At 42.4% G+C, this 19,734-nt stretch overlaps 1 protein-coding gene across 1 annotated transcript in view; it reads right to left on the reverse strand.

The window, feature by feature from the left end:
* WDR11 (WD repeat domain 11) overlaps positions 1-18,639 on the reverse strand; it is a 68,743-nt gene extending 50,104 nt beyond the window's left edge. The window contains exons 1-6 of the mRNA XM_048506557.1: positions 18,294-18,639; positions 15,757-15,868; positions 13,613-13,766; positions 4,667-4,840; positions 3,471-3,657; positions 506-671 (exon numbers count right to left, since the gene is read on the reverse strand). Of these exons, the coding sequence (XP_048362514.1) occupies positions 506-671; positions 3,471-3,657; positions 4,667-4,840; positions 13,613-13,766; positions 15,757-15,868; positions 18,294-18,379 (879 nt within the window). The 5' untranslated portion in view covers positions 18,380-18,639. The remainder of the gene's footprint in view (positions 1-505; positions 672-3,470; positions 3,658-4,666; positions 4,841-13,612; positions 13,767-15,756; positions 15,869-18,293) is intronic.
* Between the last annotated feature and the right edge of the window lie 1,095 nt (positions 18,640-19,734).

Genomic DNA, 19,734 nt, shown 5'->3' on the forward strand with positions numbered 1-19,734 from the left:
TGCTTTGTACTTCAAGGTAACCACAAAGATGTAACCATCTCAAAAACACCATAAAAGCTAGTAAGAACTCAGTATATGTGTTTTTACTATTTACTATTGCTGAATTAGCTGTAATTCCCCATTTCCAGACCTCCAACAACTTGTACCCATCAAATTGTCAAAAATTAATTTGACAAACAGCTAACAACTAACCTCAGATTACAGCTATCAGCTGTAGTGCTCCCTCAAGGTCAGGTTCTTTATGAGCACGTTTGGCCCTAAAAACTTTGCTTTCCTGTTTCCATACTGAAGCTCAAAAATTGAATAAATCCTCTCTAATAACAGAAATATCCGAATTCCATAAGAAAGCTGAGAGGGTAAAGTGGTGAAAGCCAACCAAGTACCTTGCCAACTTAATCAGTACTATAATCTCTAATGTCTGGAAAAATATAGATCAAATTTAAAATTTAAAGATAAATAAAAAACAAACAAACCATAGTACCTATTTGCAAGATGGATTCCTTACCTGTAGAAAAGGCACACCTGTTCTTTCGATTGCTATCACACCTACTGTCTGGTTCACTTCCAGGTCCAAAATCAATATCTCTCTCGGGTAGAGTAACAACATGTAGTTTCTTTTGGAAGGCAGATAGGACAGCTGAAGGCAGTCATTCAGTGTTACGGATTCAGCACTGCGGAATACCACAAACATCCCTTTTAAGCACATATTCAGAAATGCAAAGGTACAAGCTTTTTCTGTTGCAGCAAAGCATTTAGTGTTCAGATGCAATGGAATCAATGGTCCCTTCCGCACAGGCAAAATAATGCATTTTCAAGCCACTTTCACAACTGTTTGCAAGTGGAATTTGCTATTCTGCACTGCTTCAAAGAGCACTGAAAGCAGTTTGAAAGTGCATTATTCTGCAGGTGCGGAAGGAGCCAAAGTCATTTTGCAACTTTTCCTCTGACAGTTTGCCATGCAGCTACAGAAACACAGTATATTTGTAAGAAGGGCTCTTTCACTTGAGCTAAAGAAAGACAGCTGCTCTGTTTGTTCTGTTAATTAATTTAAAGTACTGATTGGCTATTGAAATCCATGTTAGACATTTCTGACTCTCTTGTACACTGACATGTTTTAGAGGCAATGCAGTGTTTAAGTATTTACCTGGGACTGTGCAGCCCTGCATTCAAATCCCCACCAAGCCATGAAGTTCCCTGCATGGCCTTGCACTTATCTATAGACTAACATATATTACAAAACTGGGAAGTGGTAAAATGGGGATAGGAGAATCACAAAGCGCCTTTCTTCTGGCAGACCTTGAATAGGAAATCTCAGAAAAAGTTACCATATTCTGTGCAACTGCTAAAGTCTACCAAGATATAATGATGATTCAGTGATATGTCTCTGCTTTTTTTAATCTATATTTTAATGTCAGATTGTATATATGTTCTTATAGACAATCTGTTCATGTGTATAATACATGTTTGCTTGGCTTGCCTTTCTGAGCTCCTTGAAGCATGGTATAATAAAAATGAGATACAGATATGTAAATTCTGAATGCTATACATGTGTTGAAAAATGTGCATAACATAATTTGTCTTATCAGAGATCCAACACTGTTTTCAAATATGTCAAATTTCCATTCTGGGGCCTGCCATCATTTAAAGTATAAAATACCCCAGTAAACACATTCTTGAGAATGCTGTTTCTTCTGAGCTATTGGGAGGGAGAGTTGGATGATTATCAAATACAAAGACTGAAATTCAATGGGGGATGGAAAGGAACAACAGAACATAACAAAACAGACATTTCTTGCATTGTATACAGATGTTACACACCCCTTCATGACATTTGTAAAGTGGTTGTGAGAGGCCTTTACAGGCTGAGCCAGAATTGACTTTTAATGTTCCCATTTAAGAAGAAGAGTTTGCATTTATATCCCCCCTTTCTCTCCTGTAAGGAGACTCAAAGGGGCTGACAATATCCTTTCCCTTCCCCTCTCACAACAAACACCCTGTGAGGTAGGTGGGGCTGAGAGAGAGAAGAACTGTGACTAGCCCAAGGTCACCCAGCTGGCATGTGTTGGAGTGCATAACCTAATCTGAATTCCCCAGATAAGCTCCACAGCTCAAGAGGCAGAGTGGGGAATCAAACCCGGTTCCTCCAGATTAGAGTGCACCCACTTTTAACCACTATGCCACTGCTGCTCCCGTGTTAAGCCAAAGCACTCACACAGAGTCCCGATCTGGCAGGGAAGGGCAGTGTATAAATATAATACAATCAATATAATAAACAGAGGTGGTGGTTGACTGCTAATCAGACTTTATTAAGGTTCTTCTAGCCCAGGGGTAGGGAACCTGCGGCTCTCCAGATGTTCAGGAACTACAATTCCCATCAGCCTCTGTCAGCATGTCCAATTGGCCATGCTGGTAGGGGCTGATGGGAATTGTAGTTCCTGAACATCTGGAGAGCCGCAGGTTCCCTACCCCTGTTCTAGCCAAAGTTGTCAGGGCAGTTGTGCCACGCCCTTTCGCCAACCACCTATTCCATCCAGCCTTCTGCATACCAGCCCATCTGCCTTGATGCTTTAGCTTCTCTATTGTTCGCGTACCCTGTGTTGCCCAACTCCTTTCCATGTCTGCTTCTAAATCCTCCCCCAGCTTAGAGATCACCCCTATGGCATCAGCCTGGAGTCCCTGCTTTTCCCACATATGTCAGCTTATCCAACATTGAAGCATACTCTCCTCAGACTGTGCGGCCCTTGCAACCAGCCTTCCCCAATTGTTGCCCCTCTGGCAAGACTCTGGTTGTTGCACAAGCTGACCACTAACTCTTAAGGGGCTTGGCCCTTATCTGTTTGTCTGTGCCGCATGCCCTAATTCAGAGAAAGTTTGTTATATCTAAGTCCTTCCGAAATGTTAGGCCATTAGTGCAAATCAAAACTGCAAGTTAGTAAGTACACAAACACGTTCAAGATAGCACCAAAACCTCTGTTAGGTTATTTGTTGATATCATAGCAAGTCTCACTTCAGACAGTACTGAGGGTTTATGTGCTAAAATGTCAACAGAGATAAACAAGGCTTATCTCAAACCATTTACCTTAACATAAGATATCACATTTTTGCAAACCTTGGGATTACAACCTTGGATGCCATCAGGTCTTTTGTTTGAAATATAAAGCTCTTATGTAAGTATTAGTCTTATTTAAGCACCAGTTTCTGGAGTTTAGCAATGATTCATAATAAAATCTGATGAGTTTGTTGACATAATTACTTGCAAACTGAAAAGATTCTTCAGGATGAAAAGGGTGGAAAAAGAAAAATATATCTTCATTTTAAAAGGACTTTGCACAGGAGATGTTATCAGGAAATTTGGCCCATAGTAATTTTGATGAACAAATTGCCTTTGGGGACTTGCTATGAATATGGGTATTGTACATGTCCATTGAATGTCCTATGAATATAGCAGAAAACATGTTCTTAATAGTTACCTTGGCTTTTCATTTGTGATGAGAATTTTTACTTTGTCCAGAGCTTTTTTAGCCCCAGTGGCAGACACTAGCTTGTTATGAACAGGACTGGAACGAGGGCTGGAAATGTAAACTTTTTTCCCTGAACTGGCAGGGGCCTTTGAAGGAGAGAAGTCCGATATAAACACTATTCCTTCACTTGTAAGCACTGTAACAAGAAAAAAACTATCATAGCAAAACAGGAAAAAATAAGCAGATCACAGGATACAATTTTAATGCAAGTTTGGAGGTAAAACTCACAGCAATTGCACAAATGCTGACGCAGGCAGAGAATGTGTGAAAGTATATTATTCAGGGGAAAGATCAGATGAATAATTATAGTTCAATAGAAGAGACATTTTGAAAATTAACTCAGCAGTTTTTTAAAAGAAAAACTAAGGGTTAGATTAAGTGGGAAAGTTTGCAGAATTTGGCAGAAAGCATTTGTCGCTGCATTTTCTTTCTCCATAAGCCTGATCTTTTGTTCCTCATACACTCTCAGATGGTCCTGGGACCCTTATGAACAAAATGTACCACTGTACAAGCAGTTACAGTTCAATGGGAGAATGTGATGAGATTGCCTTCTCCACGAGTGCACCCTTCCTATGGTGACCTTTGCGGCAGAATCCAGTCCTAAATACTCTGTAAGACTATTGGCGCAACAGTTTATCTTTTTACTAAAAAGCAGTGACCTTCTGATAAAACAGTTCATCCTTTTATACCAGCTTATTATCACGCTGAATTTCAACTAGCCATAACTTCTTTTATGTAGAGTTCAGTCAAAAGCAGCCCTAGTGCAAGGAAAATGGTGTTCTAAGAATTGTCCTTTCAGAACCTCCGTGTTTTTTTACCTGCGTAATGGGGACAAAGCCTTAAATATCAATATTATTGCAGTATGTACTACAAATGAGCCCTCTCAAACACTGGACTTTGCTTAAGGCATGCTATATGGGCCAGAAGTCTCATTTCACCAAGTATGATTTAATTATTTTCTAAGCTATCTTTCAAATCTCACCCAACAGCCAAGTTAGCAAATGACTGTCCTGGGTTGCTCTCGCTCTCATTTTTTCTCACTGCGTTCTCTGCCTTTATCAGCGTTTCAAATATCATACTGGCCTTTCATATATTCACTCCTGTGGGGCAGAAGTGTGACGAATATTTTTCTATATCATACTTACATGTTAAATTGGATGGATCAAAGGGATCGAATGAAAAAGAAAGGATGTTTTCTGCATAGCTTTTTTTCCAAAGTTTGGTGCCCGTATCTGCATTCCACAAGACAATGTAATTTGGAGGGTGAACTGCAAGTAGCAGATCATGAGAGGCATCCTGGTTCCACAGCCACTGCATGTCTGTCAAAAGAAAAGCGGACCAAGGCTTCAAGCTAATAGCAACAACTATCTCTTTCATCTGCTGTGTTTCTATGAAAACAAATCAGAAGAAGTCAGAAGAAGTGACATATTGGAACCACCAAGATAAATATTTCATGATTTACAAAGGGAGGGGAGCGTAAAGAATAGCAGAAAAAGAAAAAAAAGATCGAACATTCTCTGTCATATGTAAATAGGTTAGCAGAATTTGAAAAATCACTGGTATTTTCTATTACCACTTCTTCTGTAGAAAGACAATTCTCAAAAAAAATTGTCTGCACAATTCACAAGTGGCATCTTCCTCCTACTCTCAATAAATAGCTTGAGGAGTTAACAAAAGCCCAGCTCCATTTTTGCTGCTAAACCGTGTTAAAAACATAGCTGGCATAAACTTTCCCAAGGAGCATCGTAAATTGAAAGGCACTGCAATATTTGCTACCTGGGCCCACATACATGTGCTAAGTGCCCTCAGGTTGCTTCTGACTCATGGCAACCAATCAATGACAATATCCTCCAGAACATCCTATTGTTAACTGCTTTGCTCAGGTCTTACAAACTGAGGGTCGTGGCTTCCTTTATAGCAGGGGTAGGGAACCTGCGGCTCTCCAGATGTTCAGGAACTACAATTCCCATCAGCCTCTGTCAGCATGGCCAATTGGCCATGCTGGTAGGGGCTGATGGGAATTGTAGTTCCTGAACATCTGGAGAGCCGCAGGTTCCCTACCCCTGCTTTATAGAGTCAATCCATCTCATGTTGGGTCTTCCTTTTTTGGTGTTCCTTTCAATTTTTTTCTGCATTATTGTCTTTTCCAGTGACTCTTTTATCTTCTCATTATGTGATCACAGTACAACAGCCCCTGTTTAATCATTTCAGCTTCTAGGATCACTTCAGACTTGATGAGATCGAGAACCCACGTAATCTTCTCTTCCAACACCACGTTTCAAAGGAATCTACTTCTATCCTTTCAGCTTGCTTCACTATCCAGCTCTAACACCCTTACATAGTAGCAGAAAACATTATGGCATAAATTAACTTGATCTTGGTTGCCAGTGGCACATCCTCACACTTATGAATTTTCTAGCTTCTTCACAGATGGCCTTCCTAGTCTCAATTTCCTTCTGTACAATTGCTCTATTGTTATCCCATCTATTCCAGATTATTTATTTCTTCCAACTGTTTTCAGTGTAGCTTTCATTTCACTTTCTAAAATTGTACGTTTCTCTTCAAAAGATTCTAATTGGAGGGAATCTGTCATCCTTTCATCTCTTCTTTATAATTCTTCAACATATTGCTCTCACCCTTTTCTTTATTTTGTCTTGTTCAGTTGATGTGTTTCCACATAGGACACACACAGATATGGCAATTGGATTGGTCAACAAAACAAAAACCTTGTCATATGAATAGTCAAACACTACCCAAGTACTTTGTAACGAGTTAACAAGCAAAAAGTAATCAAGACCACAAACTGAGAAAAATGTAATTCGTATTTATACTTGATTAATAGTGTGTGTATTTAAAATTAAAAGAAAAAAAAACACAAAACTGATGTCAAAAAAAGGCCATAATACTTAGATGAAATGAATTCCCAACTGCACATTAAGCACACCCAAGTGCTTCCACATATGTATTAAGGCTTCAGTATATTTGTTTTCCAATAAAGCTCCTTGCAAAATTCCAACAAGCAGATTTTAGGAACCCATTAACAGACAGTGCACGAAGTTGTAGTTAAAGAGAAAGACCTTGGGAGTTCTCCCACACTAGCCTGGACATACACTCCTGAGAAGATAGACAGCACTTCAAGACATATAATGCCATTCAGTTCTACTGAGTAATGTATACATAATGCCATTCAGTTCTATTGAGTAATGTATACATATACCTATCAAGCTTGTGAGAAAATAATCAACTACAGCAGCAATTTACAGAGATATCCTAGGTGTATCGGAGCAGTATAATATTTTGCATGTTCAACTAGGCTCTAAGAAGCATGGGTATACTGGCAAAATAACTGCTAAGTCACCTAGGGCTAATTACTCTCTCTAGATCTCACAGAGTTATTGTGAGGACAAAATAGGGAAAGGAAAGTTATGCACACTACCCTGGGCTTATGAGGAAGAATGAATAAAATGTACCAGATAGAGGTCAAGACACCATTAGCATTTCTAAAATCTCTAAGTGAAACACTCAGCTCTTCTGCTGTGCATTCTATGAAGGCATTTCCAGCAGCCAGTAGACTCTCACATCAGAACTGCTGGATTACATCCCACCAAATGGGAAATCATTGTAATATGACGCATGCCAAACAACAACAACAACAACTGTTGAAGGATTACAAATCCGTCTGCCTTAACATGTTTCACTGCACCCAACAAAGGTACATGTATGGCTTCAAGCCAATGATTACCAACAGTGATAGTATATTGCAGCATATAGCATTTCCCTGAAACTTAAGGTGTTTTCCTTTGCATCACCATATTGGTTTCTTATCACCATCACTTAATAGTAACAGACAAAGAAAACTTTAAGTAATTATTGGAGACGAGGAGAATTTTACATTCTAATGGTCTTCAGATATGTACTTCAAGTTTGGAAGTGAGGTGAAAAAATAAAATGGCACTGTCTTAATCCTGGAATTCTTTGGATACCACAAACATTAAACACATTCAAATAAACTACTTGAGAGAACCAGAATGGCACTAGCAGCAATTCATACATGGGCTCAAAAAAAAAATTAAATTCCTCCAGCCGATACAATATTATTCATTATTGTATCTTCAAATTAGCCTTGTACCATATTGCTCTCATTTCATCATAAGAAGCAATCAAAACAAAATTCAAATTACCTCAGCGACATTTCAGGCAATACTGTCAGAGAAAGGAAAAAAAACCTTTCGGTCACAGTGGGTCATGAAACACTTTATGAGACAGCTTTGAAAACAAACTATCAATTATTTGTAAAAGCACATGTCAGAAATTTCATTTCTCCAAGATGCTGTGAATTTTACAACTGTAATGATAATGAGGATGGGGGTACTAAAAACAGCAGGCAACATACAGCCTCTTCAGAGAAAAAAACACACCAGAACTTAAGGATTCCACAGAATATTAACACAGAAATTATTTTAAAAATAGAACAAGATAGAATACATTGTTTTTCTTTTTCCTTCAGTTCCCATCATCAACTCCTTAAGGAGAGATCCCCAAAAATATATCCATTAGGGCCTTTTAGTCAACACATTAAGTAAGAACATTTGCAAGTGGAAACTATGTCACAGATGCATTTTTTGATTTCTAATCCAACCCATCCTATCTAAAAGACATTATTTCAAAAGACTGAGGGTGGAAAATCAATCTTTCCTTATTTATGTAAAGATTTTTAGGGGAAGCTCCATCAAGGCTTGTCAGTTTGCCATGGAAATGTACATGTTAAGATCACCTGCATTGTGAATTCTTTCTAAGGCAGATTCCACATGGGCCAAAAACAGCGGTGTGAAAATGGTGTAAAATGGTTTAAAATGGTGTAAAAGGGTTTTCATGCCATTTTCACACCGCTGTGTTTGGCCCGTGCGGAATCTGCCTAAGGTTTGGGACACTCTAATTCAGTGGTTCTCAACCTGGGGGTCGGGACCCCTTTGGGGGTCAAACAACCCTTTCACAGGGGTCGCCTAAGGCTCTCTGCATCAGTGTTCTCCATTTGTAAAATGGATAAATGTTAGGGTTGGGGATCACCACAACATGAGGAACTGTATTAAAGGGTCGTGGCATTAGGAAGGTTGAGAACCACGCTCTAATTCTTCTACAGATCAAGAAAAACAGTAGAGGTGGTCTTTTGCTAAGGCTCAGAAAATTCACCTGAAAGGAATGCACTCCTTTCTCTGAAGGTGAGGAAACAGTGGAGCTCAGATCTCTGGCTGAGCAGGATCATCTTCTATCAAGCAGGAGCAGAACCACCAAAACACAAGCCCCGCACTGAAACCAAGTAGCCTATCCAGAAGTATACTATGGACCAAGGGAATCAACATTACCAATATGCACTCCTGGTACTGGTTATCAGTCACAGAGACCAAAGCCATTTCTGTACCAAATTCAGGCCTCAGCACAGACAGAAATGAGAGCAGTTGTTCTCTTCCTTGCTGCCAGGCTGCCAAGGCATATCAAGAAGTCACCAGAAAAATGGTCAGTATGGCCCTGCATATGCTCCTTCATGGCAAAACAACAATACACAGCTCCCTGTGGTACTAGAGTACAATTTCCTAGAAGGAAACTGCAAACAGGTGAACACCAACACGCCCCATGTTAGTCAGTGAAGCATCCCTTATCCAGCCTCTATCCCTCCACCCTTCCCAATACAGGTTTGAATCCCACTTCCCCCACTGCTTCAGACTTATGGCTTTTTAACATCTCTGGAAATCACAGAGTTATTTATGTGATATACTGAGGTTTATGCTACCTCTACTTCACTTTTGGTGCTCCCCACTCAGCCTACCATAGACTGACTAACAATAAAATTTCTGGCCATGCATCTGATCCTGACCTTAAACAGTTACTCTGACATCAAGCTACAGCTGAGCCTCCACAGTTCCATGTTCCAGTTAGATGGCTGATGCTACTGAAATTATGATTTATAATTATGCACTTGGGGTGCTCAGAAATAAGTGAAAACTAGAGCAACCAGGGTTGCACAGTCCTCATTTCATCGTCTATGCTATCACTTCTGCACAATCTCTATTGCCATTTTCCCCATTTTAAGAACTTATCCACAGGACTATGTTTTCACTGTAGAGCTTATAGTTTATATTAAAACAAGCTTGGCCATCTGAACCTTACGTTACATCTTGACTTTGCCCACAGCAAGTTTTCCAACAAATGCAAAACCATTTTGCCCCAATAGGAAAGTAAGCCAGTATATGGAAAGTGTATTAAATTGTGACAAAATTATGGTAATTTCATTCTTACAATTTAATTTACTGGACCCAAATAGTATGATTATAAAGAAGTAATACAAGTAAGAGCTAAGCGGCATCTGACATAGACCCTCTTCCATACATACAGTATGATCAAACATTTAAGCTATCCCAAAAGACTGCCTTGAAATCCTACCTAATAAAAACACATTATCTGGTTTTTAGTGCAATGATCAACAGAATATTTCATAATGCATTAAAAGGGTATCTTGGGGCCTCTATAGGATACAATTAAGAATTAAGGCATGAAAAACAACATTCATTAGAAAGCAAGGAACTTCAGCTAGTGTTACATCCTTGTGGTTTTTTAAAAACTATGGCCCTTTCTGCACGGGCCATGTACAGCGCCCTAGGGACAGCAAAAGCGCCGTCCCTAGAGAGCTGTTCACATGGGGGGCGCAGCTGCATTGCAGCCACACCGCCCTCGCTCCCTCCCAGTGGCACGAAGCTGCTGTTTCCAAGCTTCAAGCTGCTGCCATGTGAACGGCAGCGGCTGGAAGGCACCATCACCCCCTTTCCCGATGGACATACCTTCCCTGCGACCTTCCGGCGCATCGCCCAGGCCTGGGGATACGCCCCCCTGCCCTGCGACTCCAGAGCTGTCGCGCAGGGCAGGGGGCGTGTCCCCTGGCCTGGGCGACGCGCCAGAAGGTCGCAGGGAAGGTACATTGATCGGGCGACGGCGCAGAGCTGCTCCGTCTTCCCTGCCCCTACCGGGACCGTTCGTGCGAACGGTTCCGGGAGTGTGTGTCAGCGTTGTATACGCCAATGCGCCCCTCAGTGTGGCCGTGCAGAAACGGCCAATGAGTCAGAGATCTGCTGACTTGGAAACCTTGATCTTATGCCAATGTTTACACTGTATTTCAACTGGAGTCTGTCTATTTTGTGGATGCTAGTCTTACCATAAGACACATGAAAGCATTAAATAATCTGTGTACTTCCTCTTTCATATTCTAAACCTAAGAACCATTACTAGTACTCCACTAGAACATAGTAGACTATATAATATTTCTATATAGACATGTTCATTTATTATTTAAAATGTACCAGATAAATACTTAGGTTTAACTGTACATAAGTAACACTGTGATTTATAGCACAAATAATAAAGACAACTACAACTACAGATTATAGTAGGATCCCACTAGCTTTTTTGTTGGTGCAAGAGAGCAGAAGGGACCCCCATAGTGACCTCAAGAACTGATAGTGGGGGTTGTGGGACCCACATGAACAAGAAATGCACAATGGACAGAATTGCAAGAGGAGGAGAATGGAACAAGATCACTCCTCTTCCACCCAGAAAATGCAATACGATTGCATACATGGGAACCCAGTCTAATCCTCTTTGTTTTGCTCTTGTCTGTCAGCCTGTACATGTTTCAGTGCATCTCTAGTGCTCTAGAGATGGATAAAAAGAGCAGTCAGAGAGTTAAAAAGAATGGAAGAGATGAAGTTGTTTGGAAATACCTGTAACCTTCTACCTAGGAGAAAGACCAAAAATTTCTTTCCCACAACAGTAATACAGAAAAAACTAACACATGAATATGTGGAACAAGATCAAGGTTTAAATGATACAGTAACATCAAAGCAATCCTCTCTTATACTAAGTGCTAGTTTACAAGCATGTCCACCTACTGGCATGCAGCTACAGAGGTAATTCCAATTGAAGTTGTCGCCTAGCAACTGAGTGGCTCTCTTCTTGAACTCACAGTTAACATGCTTAGAGGGGATGTAGTTAGCCATGTGTAACAGAACTAAAACGCATGGGCCCTGCTCTGCAGACCCTACAGCCTTTTCCCCCAAAATGACTGATCCAGACAAATAGAGGTCTTGGGACAAGCTGAATTAAATACTTCAATTAAAATGTAATAGCACCTATTAAGCTCTGAAAAACATGCATTTATTATGCTGCCTCAGCAATGAGACTGAGGGAAGGTAGTATCACTATGGGACAAAGGACTCAGTGAAGGGGGAGGTAAACATGCATATAAACAAAATCAATGTAGTGAACCTATGGACAGCACCATGAGAAAGTGCAATTGTAAACCAGCAAGGAAATAGTGGAGTGGAAGTTTCCTGGAAAAGATAGAGTGAGCGTGCAGCAGTGGCGTAGGAGGTTAAGAGCTCGTGTATCTAATCTGGAGGAACTGGGTTTGATTCCCAGCTCTGCCGCCTGAGCTGTGGAGATTTATCTGGGGAATTCAGATTAGCCTGTACACTCCCACACACGCCAGCTGGGTGACCTTGGGCTAGTCACAGCTTCTCGGAGCTCTCACAGCCCCACCCACCTCACAGGGTGTTTGTTGTGAGGGGGGAAGGGCAAGGAGATTGTAAGCCCCTTTGAGTCTCCTGCAGGAGAGAAAGGGGGGATATAAATCCAAACTCTTCTTCTTCATCATCGGTTTGGACCCTGTAGGATATCTCTAAAAACAGATTTCATTCAGCAGAAAAGGACTGCTTCACTTCTCTCTTCCTGCTACTCCCTAAAATGATTGCTGATCCTGAAAGTGGGAGGAGGTTAAAACCCACAAAAATGCAAAAGTAGATATTAACCACAGCATCCCAATCATGATCTTGAGTAACATTTAAGGACAGCAGAAAGTAAATTGGGGGGGGGGGAGGGGGAGATAAAATAGGACTTGCTCATTATGATAGAACCTATCAGTCCCTAGCCCATATTTCTATACACATTTCTATCATTGAACAATACTTTAATTTTTTTAACTATGTATTTTTGTAAATATGCCATACATAATACTTTCCAAGCATCAACAATTTCACAAAAAGATGGGTAGCATAATCCAGATTGGGGAGGAGCTGAGGTGACCAAGGATGGCACAGTGAAGGTACTGCTTTTGGTGGCACAAAAAGGAGAGAAATTTAAAAACCCTCTTGCCATGTGAATCACCCCTTAGCCTAAACACTTTCAGTGAAGTAAGCCTATGGCCACACAGAACACTGTTCCTAAGCTGAAATGCCAGTGAAAGCTGACTAAAGTTGGCTCCATCCCTGGGAACACCCCTGACCTGCCCTCCCCCTGTGCCAGCATCCACTTGGATGCCAGTATAGTTCTCTGGAGGTGCCCATTTCCAGGTTTGGCAGCCACATAGCAGTGTGATGCCCAGATGCTGGTGTCTTTACTTTCTCTGCCAGCGTGGGTGCCCCTTTATCTATCTATCTATCTATCTATCTATCTATCTATCTATCTATCTATCTATCTATCTATCTATCTATCTATCTATCTATCTATCTATCTATCTATCTATCTATCTATCTATCTATCTATCTATCTATCTATCTATCTATCTATCTATCTATCTATGCATTTATAAACCGCCCATCCCCGAAGGGCTCTGCTTAGGCCAGCAGAGGAGGCAAATGTGTCAGCAAAGTTCTCCACCGCTCCCAATTGTCATTTCCCCCATTTGGTTTGGGCCATAACATGATTTTCAGATGTCAAATAAAACCTCATTTGCCACAGCAAGGACAACATGCATGCTACATTGTCCTTAAAATCTCTTTATCCCTTCTCCCCACCCCCACCAGACACAGCAACCAAGCACTTCAAAACAAATGCCAAGTAGAATATGTCTGTATTTCTGCACAAGGAGTACAAGTATTTACTAAAAGTAAGTGGCAATGCATAGCAGCAATAAATGAAAGGCAACTGCTCAAAGATTAGGAGTCTCCCTAAGAATTGTAACTCCTTGACATCATTCTTTCTTTTAAGCAGGAAGTTCATTTACTGTTCTGCCACAATATAACATGCACACAGATAAGTCCTCTTACCCTGTATGGGTTTTGTATGTTCTTGGATTTCACAGCGAGCAGCTCCTGTAGCCACATCCCAAACAATGATCTTTCCGGTTGCATCAGCTGAGGCTAAGCGCAGAGAATAAGGTGACCCAATATTGTGGTGATAGTTTTCTTTAGCCCATTTAACCTAAAAATATGAAAAAAAATTGGCAGTCATGTGAACATAAATTGGAGTGGCTAATATCACTTTCTGCTAACCACAGAAAAGTTATAAAAGAAATGGGCTAGTTTACACTACTGACAGATTTATAATATAAATAAAACAGAAAAATGTAGCATCATAAACATATGAAAAGTGATAAAAAATAAACTACAAAACTGAATGAATAAAAATCAGTGATTTTAAAAAAAACCCAGATTTGTTTATTTAAATCAGTTTGTTTCATTTAAATCAGATTTTTTATTTAAATTAGATTTTTAAATAAAATGCTTTTCAAGGAACAATCTATCTAAAGATAGTTTTCTCCTTAAGATATATTATAGTCCAAAGATTATTCATCATGAAATAAGGATTAGTTCTTAATTATGTAACATGAGGATGTATACTCATTCAATGTTTAAATTTTGGCTAACAATTCCATTAATCCATTCACAATGCCATGCAATTCTTAAATTCAAATTATTGCAAATGCTTAGCTTTGCAATTCTCAAAACTGTGAATATGTGTCTGCAGAGATTACATGCATCTTCAAAGCTAAAATATTATAACAAAGTTGAGAAAAAGACCTAATCCCGTTGTTCTTTTGCAAATCTGTGTAACCAGAATCATCCTTTATCTCTTAAGTGCAAAGTTTCAAGAAGTTAAATGAATAGAAGATAGTTTAGTGTGGAATAGATCTATACAAAGAAACAAAGCGTGAGGAGAAAGGAGAAGGCACTAAAAATGAAAGTGAAACCTTTTGAGCAGACTATTCTACAAGTCTTGGAATCTTTGTATATATAGTCATTCTCTCGAGGAGAAAACTTATAATAGCAGCAGGTCACAAAAGAGTGCAGAAAACCATGGTTTAAATCAAGTTTTACTAACTAGTAATTTAATTAGCGATATAAATTGTGAATCAAATCAAATCAATAAATCAAATCTACCCTGCCACAGAACCTTCTTAGAAGCCACCAGTCCAGAGGTAATGTTACCACAGCCTGGGAAGCAATAAAATTGAAACCACGATATAAGATCGTAATAAAATAAAAATGTATCGCGGTAGAACAGAGTTTCTTTTGGTACCATAAGGCACCAGGCACCATAAGGCACCAGGCCAGGCACAAGGCCAAGCTCCAGACTCAGAAAAATACAGACTTCTTATCAGATTTTTGATGGTTACATTTTTTTATTTTTGATGGTTACATCTGAGACATCTAGGTCTTATCTTTGGTCAGGAAACGCCTCTGTATCACAGTCTTCGTAATAACACAGATGTCTGCCCGCTGGCTCTTGTGCATATTCACCTTGACGTTCCGCCCTGTATTTGGCTGTTAATAAGGTATTTCAAAACTATTGATTTGGAAGAGACTTTAGTATAACAGGCCGGTTTAAACTATTCCTTTGTGATTTTCCCCAAACTAAGGAGAAATTCTTTAACATATGTCGGTTGCTGGCTTTCCTGGGTGTGTTAATGCTGAAAAGCGTAATCACTCTGGGGCTATGTCAAAAATGCAAAGGGTTTGTCCCCAGTTGGCATGAACCTATCTGCATCCCTCGTTTCTCTGGGTCCACACTTAACATAATCCAATCTTACTTTTCAGCCAGCTTGCAAATTGTAGAACCAAATGATTTTCGAAGTGAACAGTACATTATGAGTCCCTTGGAATAAGTTTAGGAGAGCTGCCGAAGCTCTCACAGAAAGAGTAAAGCAACACACACCCTCTTCCACAAACAGACCACAAGCTCACACAAGAGCGAGGGGTTGGGAGAAGACCTGTTGATCCCCCCCCCTCCCCAATTCTTGGTACAACTCTCTGCACTGCATCCTTTCTTCACCTTGAAGCCCCAATCCAACTACTGTTTGGATCTTGGTTTTAGTCATTTGTTCATTTTAAGTTACTCATTTTTTTCTTATTCAGTGATAAAACATTGATTTAGCAATCCTTCAAGAAGATATTTTTTAAAAGAAGAGTACCTTTACAACATTAGCTTTGTGTCTTTCCAAAACCTGTAGGGTCTGAGCAGTCTTGGAATCAATCACCAAAACAAGAGAATGGCATCCATATGCAATCAAGCCTTGCCAGCCCCTAAAAAAGATAATTGTATTTGTTTATTATGTGTTTAATATTAGTTGAACGCCAAACTGGTACAGCTGGGATCCACAAAGACAAACCCATGTCATAAACATTACAACCACAGAATTAAACCTCATGATCCAGAGTCTTAGAATCCCATCCAGAAGGGAATGGGACTCTAAAACCGCCAGTGGAAGCGGTGTGGTCTTGGGCAGAGAGGAGACGGTGGCGGTAGCAGCCTGCCTAGTGCTGCCGACTGTCGCACTGCGTGAGCCAGCAGCACCGGGCATACAAAACCCCTCTGCCCCACGGAGAAGGCAGCCGCTGCTTCATTGGGCAGAGAGGGGGCGGCGGCCTGCCTGGTGCTGCCGGCTCGTGCTGTGCGAGCCAGCAGTGGCAGGCTTGCAAATCCCCTCTGCCCCGCAAAGAAGGCAGCCGCTTGCTTTATTGGGCAGAGAGGAGACGGCGGCAGTCTGCCTAGTGCTGCCAGCTGTCGCACTGTGCGAGCCAGAATAGAATAGAATAGAATAGAATCTTTATTGGCCAAGTGTGATTGGACACACAAGGAATTTGTCTCCGGTGCATATGCTCTCAGTGTACATAAAAGAAAAATACACCTGCATACAAACCCCCTCTGCCCCATGGAGAAGGTAGCTGCCTGCTCTGTTGAGCGGGGGGGGGGGGGGCGGCCTGCTTGGTGCTGCCAGCTTTCGTGCCATGCGAGCCGGCAGCACCAGGCTTGCAAACCCCCACTACCCCACAGAGAAGGCAGCCGCCTGCTCCATTGGGCAGAGAGGAGGCAGCAGCAGCGGCAGCCTGCCTAGTGCTGCCAGCTGTCGCACTGCGCGAGCCAGTAGCACCGGGCATACAAAACCCCTCTGCCCCACCGAGAAGGTAGCCACTGCTTCATTGGGCAGAGAGGGGGGGAAGCCTGCCTGGTGCTGCCGGCTCTCGTGCTATGCGAGCCAGCAGCGCCAGGCTTGCAAACCCCCTCTGCCCCGTGAAGAAGGCAGCCGCTTGCTCTATTGGGCGGAAAGGAGATGGTGGCAGCTGCCAGCTCTCACACTGCTCGAGCCAGCAGCACCGGGCATACAAAGCCCCTCTGCCCCATGGAGAAGGCAGCCGCCTGCTGCTCCTTTGGGCAGTGAGGGGATGGCAGTGGTGCCCTGCAAACCTCCTGTGCCGGACAGAGAAGGCAGCTGCCTGCTGCTCCATGGGGCAGAGGGGGGATGGCTGCCTCCTCGTTTTCTGCTCCCTCCCCATGGGTCCCCGTGCAGCAGCCACCCCCATGTACCATCATACCTGCAGAATAAAGTAAGTGGTGTTGCAGGGTGCGACATGGGGACCCATGGGGGGGGGGCTGAAAATGCGGAGGCCACCCTGGGTGCAGCTTTGCCCAGCTACGCCTCTGCTTCAGGCCAACCTCCAGGTGAGGCCAGGAGATCTCCCAGAATTACAACTGATCTCCAGGCAAGACAAATGCATTTCCCCAAGGGGGGTGGGGCTACACCAGATAGTGGCTGCTAAAGTTCCTCCCCATGCTCCACGTCATATCTCCAGGAATGTCCAGTCGGGAGCTGGCAACGCATTTTCCCACCTTGCAATAGGCTTGCAAGGTAAGCCAGGAGGCTCCCTTCCTCATTTTCTGTTCATCCCACATGGCAGCCTACCCTGCAGGTATGCACAGAAATCAGAGCAGGACTCCCCTGGTACAAAGCTGAATCTGGACCTCCCATCCGCTCCTCCTGCTTGGTTGCCTTACCCAACGCAGGACCAAGAGATGGGGCGGCTCTTGCAAAAAAAATCATGCAAAGCACCAGAAAACTCAGGTGGAATGGGCAAAAAAAGACACAACAACTTCTTCCGGCAAAGAGATGCCCCTGGACTCAGAGGCGGGGAGCTTGCCAGGTTGGGAGGGGGGAAAGAGGAGGGCTCACCCTTGGTTTGGCTTGGAGAGCTGTAACTCACGGGCAGACTGGTCGCCTTTTTTGCAGGGATTAGATTCAAAGGAGCCAGGGCTGGTGTGTGTGTGTGTGTGTGTGTGTGTGTGTGTGTGTGTTTGCAATGGGTCAGCTCTCTTGCGAGATGACTTTCCTCCCCGTTTTGGGTCTGCACATTTGGGGAGGAGTGAGTGTTGCTTGCAAAGGATGGCAAAGTTTGCATGCAAACACGGTCTCCCTGCTTTTCAAATGCGAAGCTGCTCACAGCAGGCTCCTGAACACACCCACCAAACCAGCTTCTGGGGCTGGGGCCAGACAATTGGATTTTAAGTGTGTGTTACACAGGCCGGATAGAATTGTATGAAGGGCTGGATGTTGCCCTAGAGCAGTGTAACAGCAGTTCCCTCACCACTAGGTCAGACACCCCACATACCCATCCAACCTCCCATTTATAACAGTGGTCCACGTTCCATCTCCAGCCCCCTAAGTGCCCTCACCAGTCCGCCGCTCCCCTGTTCTGAGAGTTGAGCGCCCCGGTGAGGGTCCGAGCTGACAACTTGATGTTGACCATGAAGGGCTGCATCGCTGGGAAAGAAGGGAACCGACAAAGCGGTCGGCAACCCGGGCGAAGGAGGAAGAAACCGGAGGCTGCAGAAGGAAGCGACTTCTGCGGAGTGAGCGTCGCTGATCCTCGCCCCCAAACAATCCGGGTTTCCCCAGCAGCTGGAGACGGTCGGTTCCGGCGCCCAGAATAAGTTTTTGTGTGGAAAAGGGAAACTGGTCGTAACTGAGCTTCACTCTTTTCTTAACTATACACACTCACATGACCCGATTTTCTTTCTGATCTCCATTAGGACCTGCTTGCAACTACTGAGCTAGTTTCATCTGAGCATGCTCAGTATCAGGAGGTGAAGCTGCGAGACATTCTCTTGCCCTTACTTCGAATCTCCGCCTCTCCACATCATCTACAGATTTGTTTAGTCATTGGATAGGTAGAGGCAAAAAAAGCTAGGCTCTATAGCAGAAAGGGACTCCTCCGGCGTGTAACAAGATCTTAAAACACGTGGAAGAAAAAAACGCAGAAACGTTCAAAACAAATCACCATGCTGTAGTAGCTTCAGGGGACAAAGCCATTTGAAGCATATTTTTAGTACCCTCTTTAAAATGTGTTATGCCCCTCTCTGAGTTTCCAACTTTACTGTTTTAAATAACTGGCTAGCTTATGAAGAAACACTGGCAAGCAGTTTTCCCAGTCGCTTCTCCCCCTGAGAGGTCCCACACCAGCTTCATACTGGAAATTGTTAATTGTGCCAAAATGAGTGACACAATCCTCTGTGACCTGGTTCCGTCCAAGCCTTCACAACAGTGGCCTTACTAGTTTGGAATGAGCTTCCTGTAGATTTGTATGATTTCTTGGTGCAGCCTTTAAGATAGGTAGCAGGTTGTTTCATAAGAACCTTCATAACAAGCATTAATTTTTTATGAATATATGTTGTCAAGGGATGTTTTTGTGGTCAGATAGCATTAGTTGGCCATGTGTAAACTTGGGATTAAGATGATAAGAGGATGGGTTATCTTGTGTTTTAAAAACTGGTTAAATGACAGGAACCAAGGAGTAGGACTAAATGGATAGTTCTCGCAATGGAGGGAAATAAGCAGCGATATCCCACAAGGATCAGTGTGGGGGGCAATGCTATTTCATTTGTTTATGAATTATCTTGAACCAGGAGTGAGTAATGCAGTGGCTAAATTTGCAAATGACACAAATTATTCAGGGTTGTGAAAATCAAGGATGGCTGTGAGGAGCTCCAGGAGATCTCCACAAATTGAACACCATTGCTGCAAATGAAGTTTGGTACTAGTAAGAGTAAAGCGATACACAATGGTACAAAAAACCCCTATCTTCAAGTATATATTAACGGGGTCTGAGCAGGTTGA

This window comes from Sphaerodactylus townsendi, linkage group LG08, assembly GCF_021028975.2.
Source record: "Sphaerodactylus townsendi isolate TG3544 linkage group LG08, MPM_Stown_v2.3, whole genome shotgun sequence".
In the NCBI taxonomy this organism is placed as follows: Eukaryota; Metazoa; Chordata; class Lepidosauria; order Squamata; family Sphaerodactylidae; genus Sphaerodactylus; species Sphaerodactylus townsendi.